Source organism: Canis lupus, chromosome 25 (assembly GCF_003254725.2).
Source record: "Canis lupus dingo isolate Sandy chromosome 25, ASM325472v2, whole genome shotgun sequence".
Classification (NCBI taxonomy): domain Eukaryota; kingdom Metazoa; phylum Chordata; class Mammalia; order Carnivora; family Canidae; genus Canis; species Canis lupus.
This window is the reverse complement of record NC_064267.1, coordinates 40411345-40422959: the sequence shown is the minus strand read 5'-3', so window position 1 is coordinate 40422959 and position 11615 is coordinate 40411345. Positions and strand designations below refer to the sequence as shown.

Genomic DNA, 11615 nt, shown 5'->3' with positions numbered 1-11615 from the left:
TGAAATTTTATTTATAACTGTAAAGACTTTAATGTTTAAAATTCTAGGATTACACAGAATTTTATTTAGTTCTTTCAAAACCTTAAAAATTACTGTAGAAGAGCATACAGCAGAGATAACATTTAAAGACAGAATGATCAAGAAACTTCCAGAACTGGTAAAAACAGCAACCCAGACTCGAGGCCCATCAAATTCCAGGCACAAAATAAACACTTATATCCAGACACACCACAGCAAAACTAATACATCCCACAAAATAGCCATTTCTGCATGTAGCAAAAGCAGGTAAGGGAGAAAAGAGCTCGTGAGCCAGTTCCACTAGGGGATCTGAATAAGTAATCCTCTTCTGATCTAAAAAAACCCCAAACATTATGGAATTAGAAGGAATTTTAGCAGTATTGTAGACTTGAAATCCCATTACAAATGAGGTTATTCATTCTAAATGACATCATTAGCATTAGAAAGGTTCTCCTTCGTGTCTCTGTAATCCCCCAACACAGAATGTGATGAATAAAAATATAAATTTAGGTGACCTAATTAATATTTTTAAATTAACTTTTAAAACAATCCATATGTGAGAAAATGCAACTAGGAAATCCTGGGGAAAATCAACTTCACCAGGAATCAAAGAAAGGAAAATAAGATGAGGCATTATTTCATATCCCTTAAATTAGCAATCATTAAAAAGAATTCCCTCTGGCAACTGGATACTGAAGTGAAAATGGGCCACATGCCTTTCTGGTATTTGTAAAAATTAAATCAATCCCTTTAAATAGCAATTTAGTTGAGAGGATAAAACGTTAATTCTTATAAGCCATTTGTGTGATTTTGTAAGAATTTATTCCAAGACATAACACAAATGAAAAGTTATACACAGCAAGGTATTCAGTTTACATTAAATTATGAAAAATGATAAATGACCCAGATACATACAATTGCTCACTCAACAACTCCATTTCTAAGAAAACATGGTGCCCTAAGTGTGTAAAAGTGTATGTAAAATTTCCAATGTTGGAAAATTAGAAGCAATCTCAATGTTCAGCATTGGGATGCAAACCCCAAATAATGAAACATCATTGGCAGATAATGTAGATCTGTTTGAAAGAAACCCATGATATACTGAGGAAAAGATTACAAAATAGTGAGCATAGCATGATTCCACTGAGGAAGAGGTCTTTATATTTACTTATACATGGTACAGAATCCAGAAGTACTTAATATATCTACAGAGTATAGTTTAAAAAATAATTTTCCATATTTTCAGATTCCTTACAATAAGCCTATTACTTTTACAAGCAGGAAAAAATAGTAAATGTATTTCCAGTTTGGAAGAACATAGTTATGTGGGGAAAGTATCTTAAAAATTAACTGGCTAGGACTACAATGCAAGATCTGCTATGGGCAAGGAGCAAATATGGACGGGAAAAATAAAAATCCAAAACTAGATGACCTAGGATAAGAAGACTTTTTTTTTTTTTTTCACTTTCATTAATGTTAGCAAAATAGGTTGTTTCTTTAAAAATTCACTTATTAAAATTGCTGGAACCAGAAGCTTCAAAGCATGAATATAGGAGAGAATGAATTCTTAAGTCAGAGAGAATTCTACTGCTGCCACTTTCTAGATAACCATCATCTTGGCCAAACACCACCTAAATATCAACTTTTCTATCACTAATACTGCCCGGAAAGTTGTTGTGACTGCTAAATTATAGCAATTACATGAGATGCAGGTCACAAAACTGCTAATTAACAGACAGTGGCCAAAAAAACTAAACTGTATGATGTTGACACCTGGTATTTTTGATCTGTAAAAACACCCAATTTTGAGCTATTATTCTGAAACATTTAATTTCAATTGCCAAGGCTAATTGCTCTCTAATTTAAACATGTGTTCCAATGACTGAGGGGAATTTTACTTCATCATTTGGAAGAGGTCTCATTTTAAAGTTGAGAAACCGGAAGGATCTAAATTAGAGGCCTGAATGCCAGTTAATGGCAGAACTTAAGATTTGAATGCGGGAAATTGGACTCTAGGTTCTTCTACCAGAGCCCCAATCAAGTTCAGTAAAAACTGTCAGCATACCATTTAAGCGGAAGAAAAAGGGGGGAAAAAGAAGTAATCTTTGCTCATTAAATGAGACTAAAATAAACATTAGTTTTCCCGTGGGAGAAGAGGAAGTATTTCTGGTGGTCATGGTGGAAATAAGGATTCTAAGGAGAGTAAATTTTCTTCTGGGTTCTGGTGATAGTTATTAACAAAAATGATTTAAACAGAAATGTATAGGATAATCAGGATGGATACAGATAATAGTGATGGCTACCACAAAGACTGGCATGTAAAAAACTGGGTGGTAGTTTACCATTTACCGGTTAGATGTTCTATAGGTCATGGAGTGAGTAAAACCCAATTACAGTAAATCTGTCTTAAAATCAAGCTAGGTCAACATGTATCTCAAGAAAAAAACATCTTTAAGGGGCAAAAAAAAAAAAAAAAAGGTATTGGAAACTCAGTAAAAACACATCGTTTAAAAAAAGTTTCATAATGTAAAAAGTAGACAAAAAAAGTGAAAAATGTTACTAATGTATAATTAATGGAATAGAAAAGATGAAGATGGAATCAGATGCATGAGCTGTTTTACAGAAAATAATGTTATGTGACAATTAAAGAGGCTATTCTCAGATGGTACACAAATTGAGAAGTCTTTATTTTGAAAAAATTCTTCCAACAATATTTTACAATGAACAAAAACTCAATAACCATATTTACCTACTATACTAAAAGGTTTCAGATATGAATACTGAAATCAGCCTGTTACTTTTTTGTCCAACACTTAAAACCACCTCCTGCTTTAAGACTGGTCTTCATAAATGTTGGCATATCAAATACATCTTCCAAGGCATATTAAATTTGCCTTCCTGGCTAAAAGGATCTTTCTTTCTTTTTCTTTCAGACTTCTCCACAAGTCCTCTCCCTCTCCATGCTTAGCCTGAAGGTGCTGCAGTACCTTCCCTATCAGCTGGGAGAGCTGATATGGGCCCTCATAAACAATTTCAGGAAGCACATCCTGTCTTGACTAATGGTAAATGCATGTTAAGAAATCCTCTGGGCTCTAGTCTTTTTGAGGAATAAGAATCATAACTTGAAGTTATTACCCAAATCTTTTCTAAGGCAAAGGGAACTAATTTTGAAGAATAAAGTACACGGCTGTGCCAAAATAGTTTGCCATAGTAAATCTATACCTTTTCTTCTTAAATATAAGGTATATTTCTAAGCTAATGTCGATAAGGAAAGGTGCAACACCAACAAGCAGTAACAGGAAATGGCCCCAAAGCGCACTTTTAAAAACTTCCAGAGTCATGGGTAGGGACAACAGAAAAATTAAAGTGCAAAATGGGTATGAACTTGCAAAACCTTTCAATGAGCTGACTGAAAACCTTCGAAGTTCAATTAAAAAGCACAGGATTTTTCAGCTATCTTAAGATAGTCAATTTGAAGGATCCCCCAACCCCCCCCCCCCCCACACACACACCTTAACTGGAAGAATTTCCCTAAATAGAAGCATAAGATAATAAACAGCTGGTGAGCCTCAAAATTGGATGAGGTCTGTTTTATTGAGTTTCCAGTCAGGCAGAGTCAAGACTTAATTCTTCATATATGCACAAGGATGTTCTCAATTTAATTGTTTTTAGTAGAAAAATCTATACAAATACTCTTCAAAAGGAACATCCATATAATGAAATCCTGCAGCCATTAAAATAATGAGTTAGAGTTGGATGTGCTAATATGTAAAGATAACCAAGTTAAATAAAAAGAACCAAGTTACAAAATTGTACATTTAAAATAAGGGACGACAGCAAGAGGAGTATATATGTATACAGAGGCATATAAAATAAATGATAACATTTCTGAAAGACTGTACAAGAATACAAGAAACTATATTCCCCTGGGGCGTGGGAAAGAAGTCACAGGAAGGAGACAAGACATAATTTTTCACTTTACACCTTTTATATATTGCATAATTTTTAAAAATCGTAAGTACGTATTATTTTATAACATATATAAAAAGTTAAAGTCTTTAAAAAACCTGATTGTACCCACAGCATTCTATGAAACACTGACTGTATAACATCAGTTTACAATCCTTTGCTTCCTTTTATTTAATGGTCAATGAGTCAAAATTAGAAGGCTCCTTGGGTGTGTGCTTCCTCTCTCTCTCTCCACTCAAGATTATGGGAAAATTTAGAGTTGAGTTTAAATCTTAACTCTCATTGATTAAACTGTAGCTTGGATGACACCTAATGAAGATTCCAGAGAACCAACGACAAAATTAACCAATGAACATTTTAATCACTAATTAAAATATCTTATCCAAGATCACTTCTCCTTTTTACAAGAGCCTGAGTCACAACATTTCTCTTTTCATTACTCCACAGTCCTTTGAGTTGGACAAGCAGATTTCAAAAATACATTTAAACACATGTTGAATTCTAATCTAAGGCCATAAAATCGGCAGAATACATAGATGCTACAAGTTTGAAAAGGAACACGTTCTTAGCAAAAGTCTTCATTTAAAAGTAATACCATAAATTCAAATCCTACAGGATTCCAAAATCAGAACAATGAGGTGGCATAAGAGCCCTCTTACCTAGACACGGGATTTGCCAATTGGAAGATCTTAAACAAACATCTGAATGTTTGAGGTTAAGAAAATTGGGATTGGTAGATTAGTGGCCACCTTAAGAGTGCATGCTTTAACGCTATTCAAAATCCAAGTTTTTAAAACACTGTGCTGGTCAAACAAAACAAAACTACAGACAGAATTCAAAGTATCTGTCATGGTAGTGTGTTGCAAGCCCTACCATTAGCACAATAACTGGACTTTTTAATAGCAGGGTTTACAATCCTTGAGTCTTTCTCACCTCAGTGCTCTGTCCACTTCTAAAAGTGATTTAGTGTCCAAATACTTGCAGAATTAATATAAAACAAAAAGCTCTTCAAATATTGGATACAATCACCAATAAATTTAATGAACAAGTTGTGGAATTTTGAGCACTGCGCTGGAGCTGGCATGCAAAGGCTTGGGAGCCAGGTGCACATCTCTTTCTAACTCCAAGTTAAATGACATCAGATTGATAGGTGACATCAGCCTTAGTGAGAGTCTTTATACAACAAATATCAGTTAATAGTACAAAGCAGGGCACTTTTTCATGAGAGAAAAAGAGTCTCATTAGCACAACATTAAGAATTACATCTTGGTCATATATTCACTTATCCAAATATACAATGCAAAATTTTAATGATATTATAATGTTTAAAAATATACAAAGAAAAATTTAACTAATGAGGACAAATTCCATACAATAGGCTAATTTAACACAAATTTTAATAATGGCCTCCTTTGGAAAGTAACCTTTAAAACTGCCTAGGGCATAAACGGTATCAATCAAAGTTGGAATGTTTCACAAAACAGGAATCATTATGATACTTCAGATGCCGCTTTAGTTTAAAACAAGCTCCCCTAATTACCCCATTAATTAATTTGTAAAGTTTAAATAAAAGCCTAGTGAATAAACTGTACTGATTTCATCAAATTATGAATGGAACTCAAATAACTAAGTTTTATTAGGGACAGGAGAATTTTTAAGACTTTTCAAAAAGGCTACTTACACATAAATGTGACAGCTGTTCAATCCAACAGTGAAATATGTGCTCCCCAGAGCAAAAGCTGTCATTAGCTTAACCTCCCTATGCCTCCTCGCCTTCTTTCATCCTTCAAGTATGCATCTACTTTAAGGACTGTATTATACATGAAAAGCACTTAGCAAGCATCTCATACATTTAAAGGGCTTAATCAACTATACCCCATAATACCACCACATTACTCTGAAGTCATTACTTTTTAAAAAACATATCTTCACAATGGTCTCCTAGAGATTAATTTTCTGATAGAAGTCTGAGACTGCCGGTGGAGGCCAAAGATGAGAGGAGTCTCTCTGAACACAAGTTCAGTGAAGGAGCACAAACAGATGGACAAAGGCCCAAGAAGCAAGGCAGAAGGTCTGCCTGGGGATGGAACAGTATTACCTCAAAAAAGCATATTTTACAGTATGCCAATAAGAGGGGCAAAGAAGCCAGTTTGTGGTAACTATTGTAAACTATCTTTTAAAGTCACTTCCAAAGAATTTTGAAACATTTTGTTTAAATGAGAAGCAACAGTTTCTCCTTAAAAATGAACACTGTATAAAAAGACACTGGTGGGAAAACCACAGCAAACCTCTTTCTCAAGAAGTAAACACATTCCTTTAATTGTAATAGCAGATTTTCTGAAGGGTAGGGATTTTAGTTAGAAGAATCCATTTTTCATTTAAAAGATTCAACTACAGCTAAAATTATTAACTATAAACAGCAGATAAGAAACTATTCATTTTGAACTTTTCTTCTGCAAAATATTTTTTTCACTTTTAAAATAGCTATTTGATAGCTATTAAACAATGACACAATTTCAAAGTGGTTGGAATAGTAAACAATTCCAAAATAAACATCAATAACCATGCATCAGGTCCTGATACCCTTGAAGGACTATTCACTAATGTCATCATTATTAAAATAATTTCAAATAAAAATAGAAGAGCCCAAAAACAGTATTAAAAATGTCTGCAGTTTCAACTCAACTTTCCATTTTTCCCACCAAGCAAAAGAAACTACTTGGAAGTTCAAGGAGCAGCAGGTTTACCCTAACCACACACTATTATTTTGGAAAATAGAAATTTGAAGTGTAGTGCAGTGGTTTTCAAAGTGTGGTCAGAGGACCTCAGAGAGTCTCCAAAAGCCAAGTGTCAAAACTATTTTCATAATACTACTAAGATGTCAATGGTCGGTCTCCCTCATGTGTTCACAAGTACGCAGTAGAGTTTCCCAGTGCCCACATGACATGTAATAGAAAATAACTGCAATGCCCAAGCAGCAGGAGAGTCTCCCTGCTTCTCAAGCCGGTGCTACAGGGATGTGCAAAACATAAAACAATTTTCTTCTTAATTAGTTGTTTTTGGAAGACAACTAGTTTTTATTAAAAAATTGCATTTACGTTAACATGCAATGGGTTTATTACTGTTATATTTAAATGAATGAACACGTTTTTTAAGTATCTCAGTATTAATTTCTAATACAGTTATTACTGAGAGATACAAGCTACATAAACAAAAGCTCTTTGGGCATCTTCAATAATTTAAAAGCTATGGTCCTGAGACCAAAATGTTTGAGAACTGTTAGTGCTGTCATACAAAAGCAGCCAGTTATTCTTCTCTCCATTTCCCCAACTTCCAGGAACTGTACCAAAGAAGGTGTGTGCTGGGAGCTAGGGCAAAGCACTGAGGCGCTTCTTCAAATTTATACAAGGAATTATTTTAAGGAAGAAGGTGATTGCCTAATCTCTACTGTCACAAAAATGAGAATAAAATATGCCTTTAAACTGTATCAACGATGTTTGCCACTCTAAAAGAAATTTCTTTCGAGAGCAAAGACAGGAGAGAAGATCCCATTCAACCAGTAAGCAAGAAAACTTGAAGGTCTTCAAGCCCTATCACTTTTAAGGATTTCCTCCTGTTAGGTACTCAACACACTTCTGATGGGTCTATACAGAACCAAAAGCAAATCTGAATATAAAAGTCTAACAGAAGTGGATTTAAATCCACATTAAAGCTGGATCACTTTTTCAATTTTATAAACACTCATTTAAATCAGTAAGAGTTCTTATTTAATTATAAACTTCAAGATTTACCCAGAAAAAAAATAGTCTTTAAAATTATTTTAATAACAGCTGTTTAATTTACTTATTTCTTAGATGGAAAGAAAGCCTGGTACGTTATTTGGGTAATGGCCTACAGTTATATAGCATAACTTTGTACACATGAATTGATTGGGACCCAATATAATCTAAAACACAGAAATTCAAAGACATCTCTTAAGTATTCCCTCCGTGAAAAAGGGGCAAGAGGGAGACCCCCAAACTGTACTTCAAGTATACACACACACCCCTAAACTTTTGTAGCATTCATTCAATTTTAAGAGAAGAAGCATAATGTCCAAAAAGGGGCAGAGATTTCCCTGTCTTCTTGCTCATCAAAATAGTTAAAATAAACCACACACTGAGCTGGAGATGCAATGGACAGCAATGCTTTAACAAGTCTGGGAAGCTACACAGACTTTAAGATTGTGTAACAACTCATGTAGTCACCACTGGAAAAGGTATTCAACACAAAATGTTTGAAGAAACTGATGTTCATTTTTTTTTAATAACAAAGCTTTTAAAAAAATGTTTAATCATTGTAAAGATAAAACTTTTCAAACATGTATTACATATTTGTATATGTAATTTTACCTTTTCTTGATGACACAGAGTCATAGTACCAGACTATTATCAGAACATGATGTAATACTGATGTCTTCTAGGCTGGCCTGGCTGTCCTTATACTAAATGGTCGATGGTTTTTCATGCTTTTTCTATCTCCTTCCAAACCATCACATCTGAACTGCTAGGGCTGGCAAATCAAATAATCAAAATTTCACATAAAAACAAACATACAGAGACTTTGTGACTTATGTGGGCTGCTTAAAGACATTTAAAAACTATTCCAAGTTTCTCACTTGTGTTCTGTTTTAAGGAGACTGCTAGATCACGTCTTGATGAATGAGGCATTACTGTACATAAATACTTAAACAAGTTCATCTGACTATTAACAAAAAGATATAACTAAACATTAGTATCACTGTCTTTTTAAACAAAGTATTCTATAACTTTAAGGTAACACTGGGTTCCAGTTTGTTTCCCCCCAGAAATGAACATAAATAAAAGTCCTATTTCAATAATGTTTGTCCAAACAAAGGAAAAAAAAAAAAACTGAGGTGCAATCATGTCACAGTTAATGCATGTCTGCTTCCAATACATTCAAAGACAATATTTTTGTTTAAAAATCAATAGTTAAAATAGGACTTCTGCAGTCTGAGAGTTCAAGATATTTAAAAAAATTTGTAAATACACATACATGCAAATTCTCATATATACAAATTTTCACAAAATTAAGAAGTTGCAAAGAAATTAGAAGGATTATGGTGACTCTGACAAGCTACATTTAAATGCTTTACCACTGACATATTCCTGAATATAGCAGTCATGGTAGTTTTAATAAATTTTCTACATGGCCTTTTTATAAAATTTTCTCTTTTAGACATAAAAGTCACTAGAAGTCTTCTGAAATTCTAATTTAAGAATTCAAGATGTTCTCAATTCACTACTCGTATTTTAAGGCCACTTTGGTAAAGGCATTGCAGCAAGAACACAAAAACAATAGCATATTTTCTAATATTTATTTTTTTCACCTGCAAACTGTAGCAAAACATGATCAGCTGTATTATGCAGACAGGTATCCCTCTACATTTTTAAAGAATTTAGGTATGTATAAATAGAAGAGCTCTTTAGAAAGGAAAAATTCAAGAATGAATAAAACCTTCCAATTTTGACTTTGTAACTTTCCAGTAGCAATGGTTAAAATGATTTTAGGTCATTCATTCCAAGATATATGACAGCACCTTAAAAGTGGCTGATCTATTTCCCCAGTAACATTTCTCACATAACAGTGTGTTAAAGTTACAAATACTGATATGCACAAATAGCTAATTTCTAAGAAAAATATGTACAGTACTGCAGCATAATGAATGTGGTATCTGCAATAACTTAATATTAGCCAATTTTTAATATACATGATACCGCTACCTTTTACTGCCAATTCACAGGTTAAAAGTTGTTACTGGAGCCCTCTGTTTTGCACATATTACCTGGTGTTTAATACACAATGCAGGCTTTTTAAAGACTTCTCTTGTGTTTAAAGCTAAGATCAGTGAAACAAGACAACAGTGCAAGAGGCGGAGAGATGTAACGTGACCACGTCAAAGTTCGTTCCAGTAAAGTGTCTATATAAGGCTATAAGAAAGGATTGGTTGATGAGCTTCCTGTTGGAAATTGTCCTGTTGGTGCACCGGTCTAAAGGAAAACATAAGACAAAATAAATAGACAAGTAAAAGTGATATATGTGGGAAATTTTGAAAATATCAAACTTTCATTAAATTTTATTTAAACAATATTTAGATTAGAAATTATTTTATAATGATTGGCAATCATTTATTCATTAGTGTTATTAGCAACATAATATGATAAAATTATTAGGTGTCAGGAACTGTTTTATGGCCTTTAATATCTATTATTTCATATAATTCTGGAAAAAGAATCTAAGAAAGGACTTAGCCCTTAAGAAAATCATTTATGATTCAAACCAAATCTCTAACTCCAAGCTCTTTTCACACATTCACTAAATCTATAGCCTCTAACTCCAAGCTCTTTTCACACATTCACTAAATCTTTAGACTAAAACATTATTTGGACAAGAGAGCAGACAAGTTTCATGCTATACAAAAGCTTATTTATTGTCAGTGCTTTGATTTGTAACTGATTAACATGCATGTGCATTGTCTTTTTACATCAAAAACGGATCGTACATGATGGCTGCCTCAATCTGTAAAATCTTACACTGTCTCATCAGAAGAGCAAAGAGCATCTAGGAAAGTCATATCTTGCTTTCCCCAATTTGAAAATAACACACAACAGCTTGTAAAGTGCTTAAAATTGCATCTCACTTACCATAAAAGGATTACTAGATACTCCAGCAGCTGCAACTTGACCAAAAGGGGTCACCACTGGCTTTGTTTGCCCAAATGCTGCAAAACTTGCACCTTGTTAAAACAGAACCACCAATTATAACCCATACCTTTCAGAAACAATCTGATGCTTGTAGAGCCTCATAAGGAGTTTCAGAGAAATTCCTACCAGAGCGACAATAAAATATCGATGTTAAATTGTTGAGTCTCATGCTTTCTCAAATACCAGAGACAAACTTTCCTCTGGCATATGTAAAGGAGCTTTCATATAGCTTTCTCAGAAATGGTTAATTCTGATTTGTTTCAGCTACGTAAGCTGCTGACATTCAAAGGATGGAATTAATGATGAGCCTGTGACTATTTGAAAGGGGCTGAGAACAAAACACAAAGGCTTCATGTGAACAGCACAAATTCCTTAGGAAATATTGTATCATTATGGCTCTGCCATGGGCCTTATTTCCAGATTTTTTTTATCTAACCACAGACATTAAAAAATAGATATGCAACTGTAATTTAAGAATAATCTTCAAATCTATGGAGGATTTGCAACATCCACAATAGTTTTCTGATGCAAAACAAAAAAATACTCAAGATCTACAAGGTTTCTTTTTAAAATTTAGAGGCGTATTAGAACATGCAAGAGAAATTAATAAGAAAAACACTCGAGGAAGGCCTGGGTGGCTCAGTCAGTTAAGCATCCAACTCTTGGTCTCGGCTCAGGTCATGATCTCATGAGTTGTGATTTCATGGTTGGTGAGACTGAGTGTCTCCTCTGGTTCCACTCTTAACAGGCATCCGTTTGAAGATTCTCTCCCTCTGCTCTGCCCCAACTCATTACACAAGCTCTGTCTGTCTCTTTCTAATAAATAAATAAATCTTTAAAAAACAGAAAAAAGATAAGAAAAGA

At 33.9% G+C, this 11615-nt stretch overlaps 1 protein-coding gene across 8 annotated transcripts in view; it reads right to left on the bottom strand.

Moving 5' to 3' along the window:
* Positions 1 to 3593: 3593 nt before the first annotated feature.
* The window catches only part of AGFG1 (ArfGAP with FG repeats 1), a 79312-nt gene continuing 71290 nt past the window's right edge, over positions 3594 to 11615 (bottom strand). For all 8 annotated transcript variants that reach the window (XM_049101393.1, XM_025463287.3, XM_025463292.3 and 5 more), the window contains 2 exons: positions 10692 to 10783; positions 3594 to 10037 (listed from right to left, as the gene is read on the bottom strand). In XM_049101393.1, the coding sequence (XP_048957350.1) occupies positions 9978 to 10037; positions 10692 to 10783 (152 nt within the window). In that variant the 3' untranslated portion in view covers positions 3594 to 9977. The remainder of the gene's footprint in view (positions 10038 to 10691; positions 10784 to 11615) is intronic.